Source organism: Bos indicus, chromosome 21, assembly GCF_029378745.1.
Source record: "Bos indicus isolate NIAB-ARS_2022 breed Sahiwal x Tharparkar chromosome 21, NIAB-ARS_B.indTharparkar_mat_pri_1.0, whole genome shotgun sequence".
NCBI lineage: Eukaryota > Metazoa > Chordata > Mammalia > Artiodactyla > Bovidae > Bos > Bos indicus.
The window spans coordinates 67,135,276-67,149,398 of record NC_091780.1 but is presented as its reverse complement, the minus strand read 5'-3'; the positions used below and the strand labels follow the sequence as shown (position 1 = coordinate 67,149,398).

The 14,123-nt window shown below is 47.0% G+C and overlaps 1 protein-coding gene across 7 annotated transcripts in view; it reads left to right on the top strand.

Moving 5' to 3' along the window:
* The window catches only part of MOK (MOK protein kinase), a 43,671-nt gene that overhangs the window by 200 nt on the left and 29,348 nt on the right, over window positions 1-14,123 (top strand). For 3 of the 7 annotated variants that reach the window (XM_070775761.1, XM_070775760.1, XM_070775766.1), the window contains exon 2: window positions 13,793-13,907. In XM_070775761.1, coding sequence (XP_070631862.1) covers window positions 13,793-13,907 — 115 coding nt within the window. Of the gene's footprint in view, window positions 1-537; window positions 741-13,792; window positions 13,908-14,123 lie in introns of those variants that run through there. The other 4 variants (XM_070775764.1, XM_070775762.1, XM_019983935.2 and 1 more) reach the window with 3 other exon arrangements.

The following is a 14,123-nucleotide window of genomic DNA, read 5'->3' as shown; positions in this document are numbered from 1 at the left end:
AGTATCCAAGTATCAAGGAAAAAATGCAAAATACAAAGCGGAGTCTATATGAGACTACCACTGATGTAAGAAAGGGAAAAAAGAATAAAGATCCCTTATAACGAGTTACCTACTTTATGTGGAGAGGAACTGGGGACAGAACAGTGGGAGGGAGGATTTCCACTCTGTTCTGTTTTTGTTATTTTTGAATTTTGAATTATGGGACTATATTATCTATAGTCAGTGGATATTCAATTGTAACATGCGACTGCAAAGAAAAGATATCCATTGACAATTATTTAGTGTGTCCCAGCCCAGTTAAAGCTCAAGGCTGTCGTCCAGGCATGAGGTCCCAAATCACTAAATTCTCAGGACGGCTGGGGAGAGCGATCCCGGGGAAAGTCGCCTACACTCAAAAGCCGGGAACTGCTTAAAGCTGCAGGGAGGGTTGCTTAGCAACTAGAGTGAGGAGGCGGGCCGTACTGCGCACGCGTACATGTAGGACCGGAGGGCGCCGATAGGTCGTTTTGCGCACGCGCGGACTCCGGCCTCCGGGTGGTAGGGACCTGACGGTTGCTAGGGTGACAGGGATACAACATGGCGGCCGGATCCTAACGCTCTCCGTTTACGGACCACCACGGAGGTCCTCGTTCGGGACCCTGCCTCTAAGGAGTGGAGCCAGGGCCTATACTTTCTATCCCTTTCTTCTCCGTCCAGTATCGGCAAGGGGTTGTCGCCGGCTTCCGCACCCAGGATGAAGAGTTGAGTGGAGCCGCGAGGGGCGGGACCAGAGGGCGAGTGGCGGCGGGTGGGGGCCGGCTTCGCGAGGCACTCGGCGGGCGTGGGAGGTGGGCAGTGGGGACGTCGGTGGGCTGTAGGGGACCCGCGTTCCCGGGGGCAGCCGGAGGGGGCAGCCCGAGGGGTTCAGTGCTGGTCCGGCTGTGAGGGGTCTCAGAACGTCGACCCGAGTCCAGCTGAGGTTTATTTTGGTTCGAGGTTAACATTAGAGTTTGGGGAGTTTTTCATTCTTTTAAATGGTGGGTTGAAAACATTTGGCAGTAATGTAGTGAGCGGTTACAATGTGGCTTCCTACCTTTTATTGTCATTGGTTTAGTAGACAATTGAGAGGAAAGCTGGGCTGTGTATTTTACTTTATTATTATTTTGGGATCAGGTAGTACTGTTTTTGTCAGAACTTCTTTACAGAAATTTTGGAAGAGGCTTTCAGTGAAAGAGCGTTGCTGGGAAGTTATGAAATGAGATAGTCATCCTTGAAAATGTGAGGGGTACCGTATTTATCTGTGCTTCAGTTTGTGGATTATGAACAATCCAAGTGTAATCAACTAGAATGGGCTGCTTTTTTATTTTTACAGCACTGTACAGGTATACTTGTCGTTTATGCTATGAACCTGAGGTCCAGAAAAATTCCAACCTGTTTTGCTGTGAAAAGATTAAATTATGTTGGGTGTAGTTATGATGTTAAATTTGCATTATATCCTGATTGTCAATTGGTAATCGGTATACAGTATAAATTGTGTAACAAAGATGTTTAAAACAATTAATTCATCTCATTCATCCTTCCAAGACATTCTTATTTTCTTCATATAATTAATTTTTCCCTGCATTGGGTCTTCGTTGCTTCACGCAGGCTTTCTCTAGTTATATCATGTGGGGGCCACTCTTTGTTGTGCTGCCTGGGCTTATTGTGGTGGCTTCTGTTTTTCCCGAGCACAGGTTCCGGTGCACAGGCTTTGATAGTTGGAGCACTCCGGCTCAGTAATTGCGGCTCACGGGCTTTAGTTGCTCCCAGGCGAGTGAAATATTCCCTGACCAGGGATCGAACCCGTGTCCTCTACGTCGGCGGGAGGATTCTTACCCACTGTACCACCAGTGAAGTCCAAGAGGTTCTTATTTTCTTTTGTTAGATATTGTTTACGTGATTATCTTTTTCAGTAATGCACCCAAAGCAGTAGTTAGAATACAAGGTCTAGAAAAGGCTTTATATTTTTATGTATAGTGTGGACTTATATCGGAGAAGGCAATGGCACCCCACTCCAGTACTCTTGCCTGGAAAATCCCATGGATGGAAGAGCCTGGTAGGCTGCAGTCCATGGGGTCACGAAGAGTTGGACACGACTAAGGACTTCACTTTCACTTTTCACTTTCATGCATTGGAGAAGGAAATGGCAACCCACTCCAGTGTTCTTGCCTGGAGACGGGGGGAGCCTGGTGGGCTGCCGTCTCAGGTCGCACAGAGTCGGACACGACTGAAGCGACTTGGCGGCAGCAGCAGCAGCAGCAGCAGCAGTGGACTTATATACACGTATTTTTTTTACTGTGTTCCTTTTTTTTCCTTCCCAGCTATTCATTTTGAAATTTTTCGAATCTACAGAAAAGTTGTAAGAAGAGTACACTGAATATTCGTACACCCTTCACCTAGACGCTCCACTTGCCTCATTCGTGTGCTGTCTCACTGTGCTCTGGCATTTTCTGTCTCTCTCAATTATGTATTTATTTTCACTAAACCTTTTGAGAGTTAGTTGTAGACATCATTACATTTCACCATTAATAATTCAGCAAGTATCTGCTAAGAACAAGAACATTCTCCTACATAATCGCAGTAAATAGCATGCTGATACAATACTGTTATGTAGTATGCAGTCTATATCTCACATTTCCCCAGTTATCCCAATAATATCCATGATAGGTGTTTTTATTTTTTCCAGGATCCCAGTCAAAAATCACAAATGTTAGCATATATACACACACACACACACACACACACACACACACACACACACACATGATCTATATGTTAACATTTGCATTTTATGATTTGTATCTTTTAAACTTTTGTTTTTTAAAAACTACATATTTATTTGGCTTCACTGGGTCTTAGCTGCTGCAGGCGGGATCTTCAGTGCGAAGTCTTGGTTGTGGCACATGGGATCTGGTTCTCTGAGCAGGGATCGAACCCAGAGCCCCTGCATTGGGAGCTCAGAGTCTTAGCTCCTAGGCCACCAGAGAAGACCCAAAGGGTGCAGTTTAAATTTTAAAATGTTATGTGTTTTTCAGGTATAATTGACCCACAACACTGCTGCTTCCAGCTGCACAGCATAGTTAGTGTTTCTACACATTACAAAATGATCGCCATTTTTATGAGTTTATGAACAATTTTTCATCTTTTTGTATTTTCATGATGTTTAGTAACTCAGGTCACCATTTTTCCCACAGTGCATGAACTAATTAATTTGGTACAGCCTTCTTTATTGAAGGATCTTGACCTTGTTTTTAGCGATTTGGTTTGAAGGACTTTCTCTCTCAAAGAGAGTGGGAATTAGAAGCTGAATCCTCTTTTAAACTCTAGTTGAGAGTTACACTTAGTGATTAACTTCCCCCTTAGTCGTGACTGGAGAAGGAAATGGCAACCCAGTCCAGAATTCTTGTTTGGAAAATCTTGTGGGTGAGAACCCTGGTGGAGTATAGTCCATAGGGTTGCAAGAGTCGGACTCACTGAGCGACTAAAACAACAGCATAGTTCTGATGCTTATCACCTGCCTTGATTAAGATTTTCAGAAGCAGTTTTAATACATAGTTGGATTTGGGTGTGGCAGTTTTAGAATTGCACAAAAGGTGAATTTGAACTCCATTTTCATGCTTTAAATAAGGCTCAAGTTCCACTTAAACAGGCCTTGGTTTGGTAAAAATGAATAGACTCTTAATATGAAGAACTTACTTATCTTCCGCGTTCTATCTGCCTTTTTCATATAGCTATGTTATTTAAACTTCTTATAAAAATGTGTGTTTAGTTTTGGCTGTGCTGGGCTCCGTTGCTGTGTACTCGCAGTCTTTCTCTAGTTGCGGCGAGTGGGGGCTGCTCTCTAGTTGCAGTTCATGGGCGTCTCATCGCAGTATCTTCTCGTTGCTGAGCATGGTGAGCATGGACCTAGGCTCGTGGGCTTAGTTACTCCAAGGCAAGTGGGATCTTTCCAGACCAGGAATCAAACCCCTATCTGCTGCACTGGTCGGCAGTTCCCAGCCACTGGCCGCCAGAGAAGTCCTGTTAATGTTTATAGTCCTCAGCATATAAGTCTTTCACTTTCTTGGTAGGATTTGTTTTTATTATTTTTTGACGTGTTTTAAAAGGGATTATTGTTTATATTCCTTTTCTGATATTTCGTTGTTAGTGTAAAAAATGAAACCAATTTCTGTATGTTAATCTTGTATCCTCCTGCCTTGCTGAACTTAATCAGTTCTTGTAGTTTGGGTGTCTTTAGGGTTTTCTATATATAGTATCATGTCATCTGCATATAATGATAATTTTACCTCTTCCATTCCAGTCTGGCTATCTTTTATTTTTCTTGTCTGATTGCTGTGGCTAAATCTTCCAATACTATGTTAAATAAAAGTGGTGAGAGTGGGCATCCTTATCTTGTTCCAGATTTTAGTGGAAAGGCTGAGTCTTCATTTTTATTCAGTTCGGTTCAGTTCAGTCACTCAGTCATGTCCAACTCTTTGCAACCCCATGGACTGTAGCATGCCTGGCTTCCCTGTCCATCACCAACTCTCAGAGCCAGCTCAAACTCATGTCCATTGAGTTGGTGATGCCATCCAACCATCTCATCCTCTGTCGGCCCCTTCCCTTCCCGCCTTTAGTCTTTACCAGTATCAGGGTCTTTTTCAGTGGGTCAGTTCTTCACATCAGGTGGCCAAAGTATTGGAGCTTCAGCTTCACCATCTGCCCTTCCAGTGAATATTCAGGACTGATTTCCTTTAGAATTGACCGGTTGGATCTCCTTGCAGTCCAAGGGACTCTCAAGAGTCTTCTCCAACACCATAGTTCAAAAGCATCAATTCTTCGGCGCTCAGCTTTCTTTATGGTCCACCTCTCACATCCATACATGACTACTGGAAAAACTTTAGCTTTAACTAGACGGACCTTTGTTGGCAAAGTAATGTCTCTGCTTTTTAATATGCTGTCTGGGTTGGTTACAGCTTTCCTTCAAGGAGCAAGCATCTTTTACTTTCATGGCTGCAGTCACCATCTGCAGTGATTTTGTAGCCCAGGAAAATAAAGTCTGTTACTCTTTCCATTGTTTCCCCGTTTATTTGCCATGAAGTGATGGGACAGGATGCCATGATCTTAGTTTTTTGAATGTTGAGTTTTAAGCCACCATTTTCACTCTCCTTTTTCACTTTCATCAAGAATCTTTTTAGTTCCTCTTCGCTTCCTGCCATAAGGGTGGTGTCATCTGCATATCTGAGGTTATTGATATTTCTCCCGGCAGTCTGGATTCCAGCTTGTGCCTCATAATTTTTACTGGCTACATAATATTTCAGCTTGTGGATTCAATCCCTGACCAGGGAATGAAGGTCCAGCAAGCCATGTGGCCAAAAAAAACATGCAGAACTTTTCTTTCACCCCCAAAAGTTGTCTTGCGCTCCTTTGCAGTCACTCCCCTCCTCCACTTCTGGCTCCCAAGATCATTGATATGCTTTCTATTGCTAAAGTATTGCCTTTTCTAGAATTTCATATAAATGCAGTAAATATAAATATATGTGGTTTTCTGAATCTGTCTTCTTTGTTTAGAATGTTTTTTTGGGGTCCATGCATGTAGTGGCATCTTAGTGAAAGTGAAGTTGCTCAGTTGTGTCCGACTCTTTGCGACCCCATGGACTGTGGCCTACCAGGCTCCTCAGCCCATGGGATTCTCCTTAGTCTGGCCCTTTTCATCGCTGTGTTCTAGCCCGTGAATATGCCACCGTCGGTTTATTCATTTTTCAGTTAGTGAACGTTTGGATTGCTCCGTTTTGTGGCTATTGTGAATAATGCTGCTGTGAACATTCATTTACAAGTCTCTGTGTGGACATATGTTTTCATTTCTCTAGATTCCTCGGAGTTGAATTGCTGGATTGGGCTGGAAGTGTGTATTTACTTTTATAAGAAACTTCCTGCTTTCTAAAGTGGCTATGCCATTTTTAATTTACCATCATCCATGTGTGAGAGATCCATTTATTCCACATCCTAGCCAACACTTGGTATTTTCAGTCTTTTAAATTGGAGCCATTCTAGTGAATGTGCTTTAACTTGAGTTTTAAGAGCTAGTCGTTGTCATTTTATTTGTTCAACAACTGTCTACGGTCTTCCCCAGTGGCTCGGTCGGTAAACAGTCCGCCTGCAGTGCAGGAGACGCAGGAGACCCAGGTTCGATCCCTGGGTCAGGAAGATCCCCTGGGGGAGGAAATGCCAGGAGAACCCCGTGGACAGAGCAGCCTGGCAGGCTACAGGCCAGGGGGTTGCAAAGAGACAGACACGACTGAGCACATTAGCACACCCAGCACTGTCGTGAAAGGCACAGGTTATGGCTCGGTGTAGACATGTCAGGGGGTATTGTGACTGGAGTGCCTGGTGGACCGCCTGGAGCAGAAGGCCCGGAAGGATCCAATAAGGGAAGAGCAAGCACGACTTTGGTCGCCACTTGTGAAGGTCACGCTGCTTACCGCTGCAGTCTGTGGCGCTGTCCCTTATACCGAAGAGTGGGCTCTATATCATGGGCTTCCCTGGTGGCTCAGACGGTAAAGAATCTGCCTGCTAAGCAGGAGAGCTGGGTTCAATCCCTGGGTCAGGAAGATCCCCTGAAGAGGGAAATGGCAACCCACTCCAGTATTCGTGCCCAGAGAGTTCCATGGACAGAGGAGCCTCGCGGACTACAGTCCATGGGGTTGCGAAGAGTCAGACACGACTAACACTTTCACATGTTCATATCATTGGCAGTGGGGTTCCCAAGCTCTGCCTTTCTCATGGGCATTGTCAGCTGAGCCATTACTTTGGAAAGGGTCTTTTACCATGGTCACCGCTCTTACGAGTACATTTGTGTGGCCTCTGCATCTCCTGGACAGCGTTCTGCTCATGGGAGACAGCAGTGGCAGTGTGGTTGGGAAATTCTTCTGGGGTCAGACTCCCTGTGTGTGCAGCCTGCTGCCTTATTGGTGTGACGCTGGGCAGAATACCTAAACTCTCGGTGCCACAACTCCTCATTTGTAAGATGGGCTAATGAGGTACCTGTTGTATGGGGTTGTTGAGATGATTAAGTGAAAAGTGGTACCTGAGGCTTAGCGTTCAGATCTTGGTGTTTGATAAATATCTTTTTCTGAAAGAAGGAACCAGGACTCCTTGGCCAAGTGGCAATCCTAGGACTGAAACAGAAATATACAAGATTTTGTAGTGCCAGAAAGTAAGAAAGTCCTGAGAAAACAGATAATGTAAACCTAGACAGACAAACCTTGTGGATGGGGGCATGTCAGAGGGACCGGGGAGCCAACAGAAAGAGCTCCTAAAGGCCAGGGGGGCATGTCAGAGGGACCAGGGAGCCAACGGAAAGAGCTCCTAAAGGCCAGAGCAGGAACTGTTTGAAGCAAGACACTAAAGTAGCATTAGATTATCCCAGAATATAAAATAAATATCCATGGATTCCTACTAATATTAATGAAAAAACATTCTGAAAGACAGTTTGATGGAGGACTATGAAGGTAGTTTAAGGAGCATCCTTCCAGTCATTTATCCTCCCTACCCTCCTGATCTCTCTGTTGTTTATATGGATGGTCTGACCTGGGAAAGGAAGTGACCTATGAGACAGGAGAGCGCTCTCATTGTGATCTGAAATACCCAGTATTTAAACACAGATGAATAAAAAAGGATTGGTTGCCAGTTAGTCAGTAGTCATAATTCTGTGATTCAGCTGTCGAAGTTCCTCCTGCAGTGTGTGTCTGGAGGACTGTAGGAATCCTGGATTGGGGGCATGTGACATGGCATTTCTTCTTTGATTCATTTGTTGAGGAGGATGTACAGGGCATGAAGGAGGCTAGTAGACTTTGCCTTTAAGAGGCTTATGGCCTTATGGAGAGAGGTGCAGAGTGGACACGAACAGGTCTGTGGCAGAGGACAGGGTGCCCACAGAAGGAGGAAAGGCGTCTGCTCTGAGGCCTACCTACCAGGTTGGTCCTGGGAGATTAGAATCTACAGCATCGCATATTCAGTTTTGGACACTAAGCATCCATTTATTTGGTCTTTAATATTATCTAAACAGGAGTGTGCCTCTCTTTTAAGTAAAGGACCTAAAACTGGGGGCTGGGGAACACGCTCTGTCCCCGAGCTGCGGGACTGTGTCTTCCTGACCTCTGTCCTCCACGCGTCGCCCAGCACCAGATGTGTAGCTGGCGCCCGTGGGCCGCAGTGATGTCCACGGTCATGTAGTCACACCGCCAGGGGTGTTTAATTCATTTAGGCTGAAGTGCGGTGTGCACTGGGCTTCCAGGTGGCCCTAGTGGTAAAAACAAAAGACCCGGCTGCCAGTGCGGGAGATGGAAGAGACATGGGTTCGATCCCTGGGTTGGGAAGATCCCCTGGAGGGGGGAGTGGCAACCTACTCCAGTATTCTTGACTGGAGAATCCCACGGACAGGCGGGCTACAGCCCATAGGGTCATAGAGAGCTGGACACAACTGAATCGATGTAGCATGCACACATAGCAGAAATGGTGTTGGGGGCGGTGTGGGTCCCAAGACCACCCCTAGACTTGCTCAGAGAACTCACAGGATTCAGGTTACACTTTTGCTCACAGCTGTGATGTCCTCAGTGAAAGGATGCAGAGCAGCGAAGGAGAAAGTGACGCGGGGCAAAGCCTAGAGGAAACGAGACACAAGCTCCCGAGTCCTCTCCTCGTGGAGTCACCCAGGACGCACTTTGTTCTTCCCACAGCAAACTGTGATGGCACGTGTGACCTGTTTTCTGTAAGGATAGCTCATGAGAGCCCCGCTGCCCCGGGTTTCTACCGGGAGCTGAGAACACAGGCACCCTGTGCAGATTCAGTGCAAACCACACTGCTTGCTTGAGCGGGGCAGGCATCGTGAGTGACTCTTACCGCACGGAGACTGGTGGGAGCCCTCCCCAAATCTGGGTTCCCAGATGGCAGCCGGGGCCAGCCTTGCAGGCAGATGTCTCTACGGAGCGTGGCTTTAGGTCCGCCACGTGAGCTTTTTCTGTGCAGTAATAGACTGTGTCTCTCTTCAGGGAAATTTCTGGGCATTCCAGTCTAGTCCATCCAAGAGAAGGGAAAGGTTTGGTGGTGTTTTAATGAGCAGCGGTTATTCCCTGGCGGTTTCTTGATGAGTAGGAGTGGGGTTAGGCAGGTCAGGTGGGTCTTCCTGAGGACCAGAGGATGTATTACTCAGTAGAAGCATCCATCTGGTTGAATTTCCCCACCAAGTTTCAAGTTTGGAGGCTCCCTAAGAAATTTGTCAAAGTTGTTTTATGATGCTCCAAGCTAGACAAACTAGTGGTAAGCCACACACGGGGCTGTAATTTGGTCAGTTTGTTTTGAAGAAGCTTCTCGGGAGGATTCACCCAAGAATCTTACCGGTCTGGTTCCAGGACTTACTGGGCAGGTTACCTGTTTGAGGGAGGCTCTGGGCTTTAGTTGAAGCTGTGGTTGTCAAGCGGGTTACAGCTTCCGGTTTTAGTCAGAAGGGCTCTGATGCTTGTATCCTGAAGACCCCACCAGGGCTGAGCCCTGCCTTATTCTAGCCAACCGCTCTCGGAGGGCGAGTGGAAAGAACTGTAGAACTGGCAGAACAGCTTCAAACTCCTGCCATGCTGGGAGCTCGGTCAGTTACTTTTTACTCAGGGAAGACTTGGTGAAGAGGGATTGTAGGGCTTAAACATCTGCAGTTTGGGGGTCCAGAGCAGCCCCAGGAGTTCCTGAGAGACCTGTGTGTTCACACGCAGCGCAGCCCCCTGCGTGCTCCTGGGACACACGGCTGATTCGGGGCAAGTCAGACCTGTTTCTCTTTAACCTAACCCGCGTTCCCTTTGTTTGCTCGTGGAACCCCCTTTTGGGGAGTACCTGTTACTGTCTTAGGGGTGCTAGTGTTTTGCAGAACTCAGTTTGGAAAATGCTCGCTGAGAGTTTATCAGCACCCTCGGGTAGATTTCCTGCAGGTGATGCTTGGGGAGGCCCTTCCTGGTGTGATGGCCCAGCCTCTTCTAACACAAAGTACAGGCTTCCATCATGTTGTTTGCTCGGGACTGTGGCTTTTAGTGTACAGATTTCCTTACATGTGAATTGTTGTTCAGTCACTGAGTTGTGTCTGACTCTTTGCAACCCCATGAACTGCAGCACCTCAGGCTTCCCTGCCCTTCACCATCTCCCTGAGTTTGCTCAAATTTATGTACATTGAGTCAGTGATACTATCCAACCATCTCATCCTCTGTTGTCCCCTTCTCCTCCTGCCTTCAGCCTTTCCCAGCATCAGGGTCTTTTCCAGTGAGTCAGCTCTCTGCATCAGGTGGCCAAAGTATTGGAGCTTCAGCTTCATTCAGCATCAGTCCTTCAGTGAATATTCAGGGTTGATTTCCTTTAGGATGGACTGGTTTGATCTCCTTGCAGTCCAAGAGACTCTCAAGAGTCTTCTCCAGCATCACAATTCAAAAGCATCAATTCTTCGGTGCTCAGCCTTCTTTATGGATGGAATGGTCATAATACTGAAACCGTATTTCGTTGTCCCAGGCGTTCTTTATTTTTTTGCTGTTGTTTTTCGTGTGTTTGTCTCGGTGTGATGTAGTTTATGTCCAGCTCTTGTAAGTTGCCAGGACCAAGTACTGTCAGTGTCGGGGCTGGCAGTCCTGCCCACAGACTTTTCATTTGGAAATAGGATGGAAATAGGATGGAGACCTGCTTGAGGAGCCAGAAGAGGCTCTCTGGAGGTAACCACCAAAGAGGACATCCAGCCTCCCTGTTAGGGGGTCTGTGGAGGAATGTCAGTGGCCCCTAAACTTTGCTTTTCTCATTCAAGAGGTGGTTTCAGTCTGCTTTAGTTGTGAGGACCAGTGAGTCTCACTACACTTCACAGTGTGGAGGTGTCTTATAATTATAGCCGCTAATTAAGGCTGAGCTTGAGAACAGGACACGTCTAGAGCAGGAAGGCCGGCACTCCCGGGAGCTAGAGCCGTGCTGAGAGCCCGCTCGTGCTGGTCTGGGCAGCGGGACTGTGCGCGTGGCTGTCCCGACAGTGGTCTGATCTGGGGCTGTGTTTCTTTGTGCCTTTCCCTGCATGTACTCTTTGTATCTTTTCTGTTCCTCATGTTTTCTACCTATTCCCACCTTTGGCTTGCTTTTTTTTCTTCCAGTTTTTAAATATTGGAGTATAATGTCCGTCCAGAAAACCTCACGCTCCAAAGCAGGGCCTCCTCTTTCAGACAGAGCACATTTGTAATACCTCGCGTGAATTCTGATTTGAACAAACTGACAGAAAAAAGGCCCAGTTTTTTAGAGTAATGTTTTTGAGAAATAGTGTGCTTAAAGATTTTAAAAGTGCTTATCCATTAGCAAGAAGTTACGAGTGCAGGTTGGTGGGTTTTCAGAAAGTGAAATAGTCGTTAACCTGCTGCGCAGCCTGCGCAGAGCTCACCCTGTCCTGCAGCCCCAGGGCAACCGCTGTTCTGACTTGAACACCACAGAGCTGTCTGTTTTCACAGCTTTATTGAGATGTAATGTACATACTGTAAAGTTCACCCAGGTAAAGTACATGATTGGGTGATTGTTGGCGTTTTTACTGAGTGCTCCAGCCATCATCATAATCTATTAAAGCACTTTCATCATCGTCCTAAAAAGAAGCCGGGATCAACTCGAATCGATGCCCCATTTCCTGCAGACCCCGCCCACCCTTGGCAACCGCTGACCTACTTTCCGTCCATGGATTTGCCTGTTCTGGACATTTCATGTAAATAGCCTTTAGTGCTTGGCTTCCTTTACTTAGCATAAGGTTTTCAAGGTTCCTCCGTGCTGCAGCCTGCGTCTCTGGCTGAGTACTGTCATCGTGTAGCTAGACCACACTTTGTTGATCCATTTTATTTATTTGGCTGTCCCAGGTCTTAGTTGTGGCTCTTGGAATCTTCATTTATTTAGTTTTTATTGCGGCATACAGGATCTTTAGTTGCAGCATGTGGGATCTAGCTCCCTGATTAGGGCTCGAACCTGGGTCCCTATATTGGGAGTGCAGGGTCTTAGCCACTGGACTGCCAGGAAGTCCCTGTTGACCAATTCTTTAGCTGATGGACGTTTCTTTTTTCCCACTTTTGGCTATTGTGAAAATGTTTCCATGGATATATGTGTACCAGCTATTGTTTAGACTTATGCTTTCATTTCTCTTGAGTCTATACCCCGGATCGGAATTCTGAGCCATAGCTGTATTACTTTATACTTCTGGCAGAAGTGAATGGGAATGTATAGGATTTTAAAGAAAATCCAAATGTTGTGTCATTTTACCTGGAAAGACTTTACTATCAACACTTCTTGCTAACGGATAAGCACTTTTAAAATCTTTAAGCACGCTATTTCTCAAAAACATTACTCTAAAAAACTGGGCCTTTTTTCTGTCAGTTTGTTGAAATCAGAATTCATGCGAGGTATTAAAAATGTGCTCTGTCTGAAAGAGGAGGCGCTCCTTTGGAGCGGGATGGTTTTAAAGGCCTGCTCTCTGTTGCTGTGGGTTTGGGACCTGCCAGTGCTGGACTCTTTCTGGTCCAGGCTTGTTTAGTAGGTGTCTGATCTTTCTGCTTCGGGTCACTTCCACGCTCAGTGTTCTCTCCAGCGTGCCTCTCAAGCCTGTCTTGTTCCGTCGTGCCTTGCTGCCTCAATCTGCAGGAGTCTCCTCGCTCTCTAAGGCAAGTGCTTGGGTAGGGTGGAGACTGGCTCCTTCCTGTGACTTTCCAGTGACCTTGGTGCAAGGCTGAGTAGCTTGTTCACCTGTCAAGTCTCACACCTGCTTTCTCTGAAGTTTTTTTGGTCTTCTCCTCCTCTTATTTGGACCACAGAAGCTTTTCCAACCCAGGGAAGCGTTTGCTTTCTGGGCTTCTCTCACGCCTCCGTTTCTGCTTGGAGAGTAGCATGTTTCCCGTGTGCTCACTTCTGTCTGGAGAGCCCTTGTCGGGTGGTCGTATTCAGCACCCTCCGTCATCCTGGCTCTTCCTGCTGCTGTCCCTGGGCCAACAGGCTCTGTGGACACTTGGTCTGCGAAAGGCGGAGTCGCTGCAGGCAGTCTGCCGTCGCGGGCAGTTGCACCCTGATGAGCCGGGCCCTCCAGCGGCCGGCCTGCCCCCTCGCTGCTCCATGGCCTGGTTTCCGTCTTTGTTCCCAGCGCGCTCCAGGAGACTCCTTTCTGTGCCTGTCAAGGTTCGGTCAGGAAGACAGGAACTGCTCCGGGGTTTCAGGTGGCAAGGGATTTAACGTAGTGACTTGGAGGCTTACAGAACCACCGTCTGTGCCCAGGTGATGCTGGTAGTGGCCACAAAGCCAGGGAGACGTGCTGTCAGCTTCCAGAAACTCAGGGAACAAGTGCCCCAGGAGCCTGCCACAGGTCCATCGGGCCTTGTGTGGGACCTTGGAGTGGTTTTCAGGAGTGTGCTCCCAGCCGCTGGGGCACGGCCACGCCTGCCAGAGGCTGGGCCCGGGCTCGTCACTCCTGCGAGGGCCACCCATGCAGCCTGCCTCGGAGCCTCTGCTCTCACATCCTGTAGGGGTCCCCAGCCTTTCCTCGCCTCGCGTGACTCCTGCTGCACGAGGGAGACAGAGACTGCTGCCCACACACAGCCCAGCTTCTCTTAAAATAAGGGGAGCACCAAACCTTAAAAACATAACAAACCATCCTCGGCATGTTGCTCTTGGATTATCTTACAGATGAAGACATCTGCTGTCTGGAAGCAGGTATGAAACAGATGCATAAATAAACTTTTATTTTTATAATTGTTTTTATTTATAGACTATAAAGCAATTGGCAAAATAGGAGAGGGAACGTTTTCTGAAGTTATGAAGATACAGAACCTGAGAGATGGCAACCACTACGCATGTAAACAGATGAAACAGCGCTTTGAAAGGTAGGCAGCCCGAGGCCGGTTGGAGACTAAAGACAGGCACAGGTGTGAGTCGATAAGACCAACTTAATGGGAAAGTTATATTCATGCGATAGCATGTAACATCAGATTTCTTTGGGCAGAGAGGATTAAAGGCTACTTTTATTTCTATTGTAGTGGAATTTATTGATGTCCCAATTTCAGTTCAGTTCAGATCAGTCACTCAGTTGTGTCTGACTC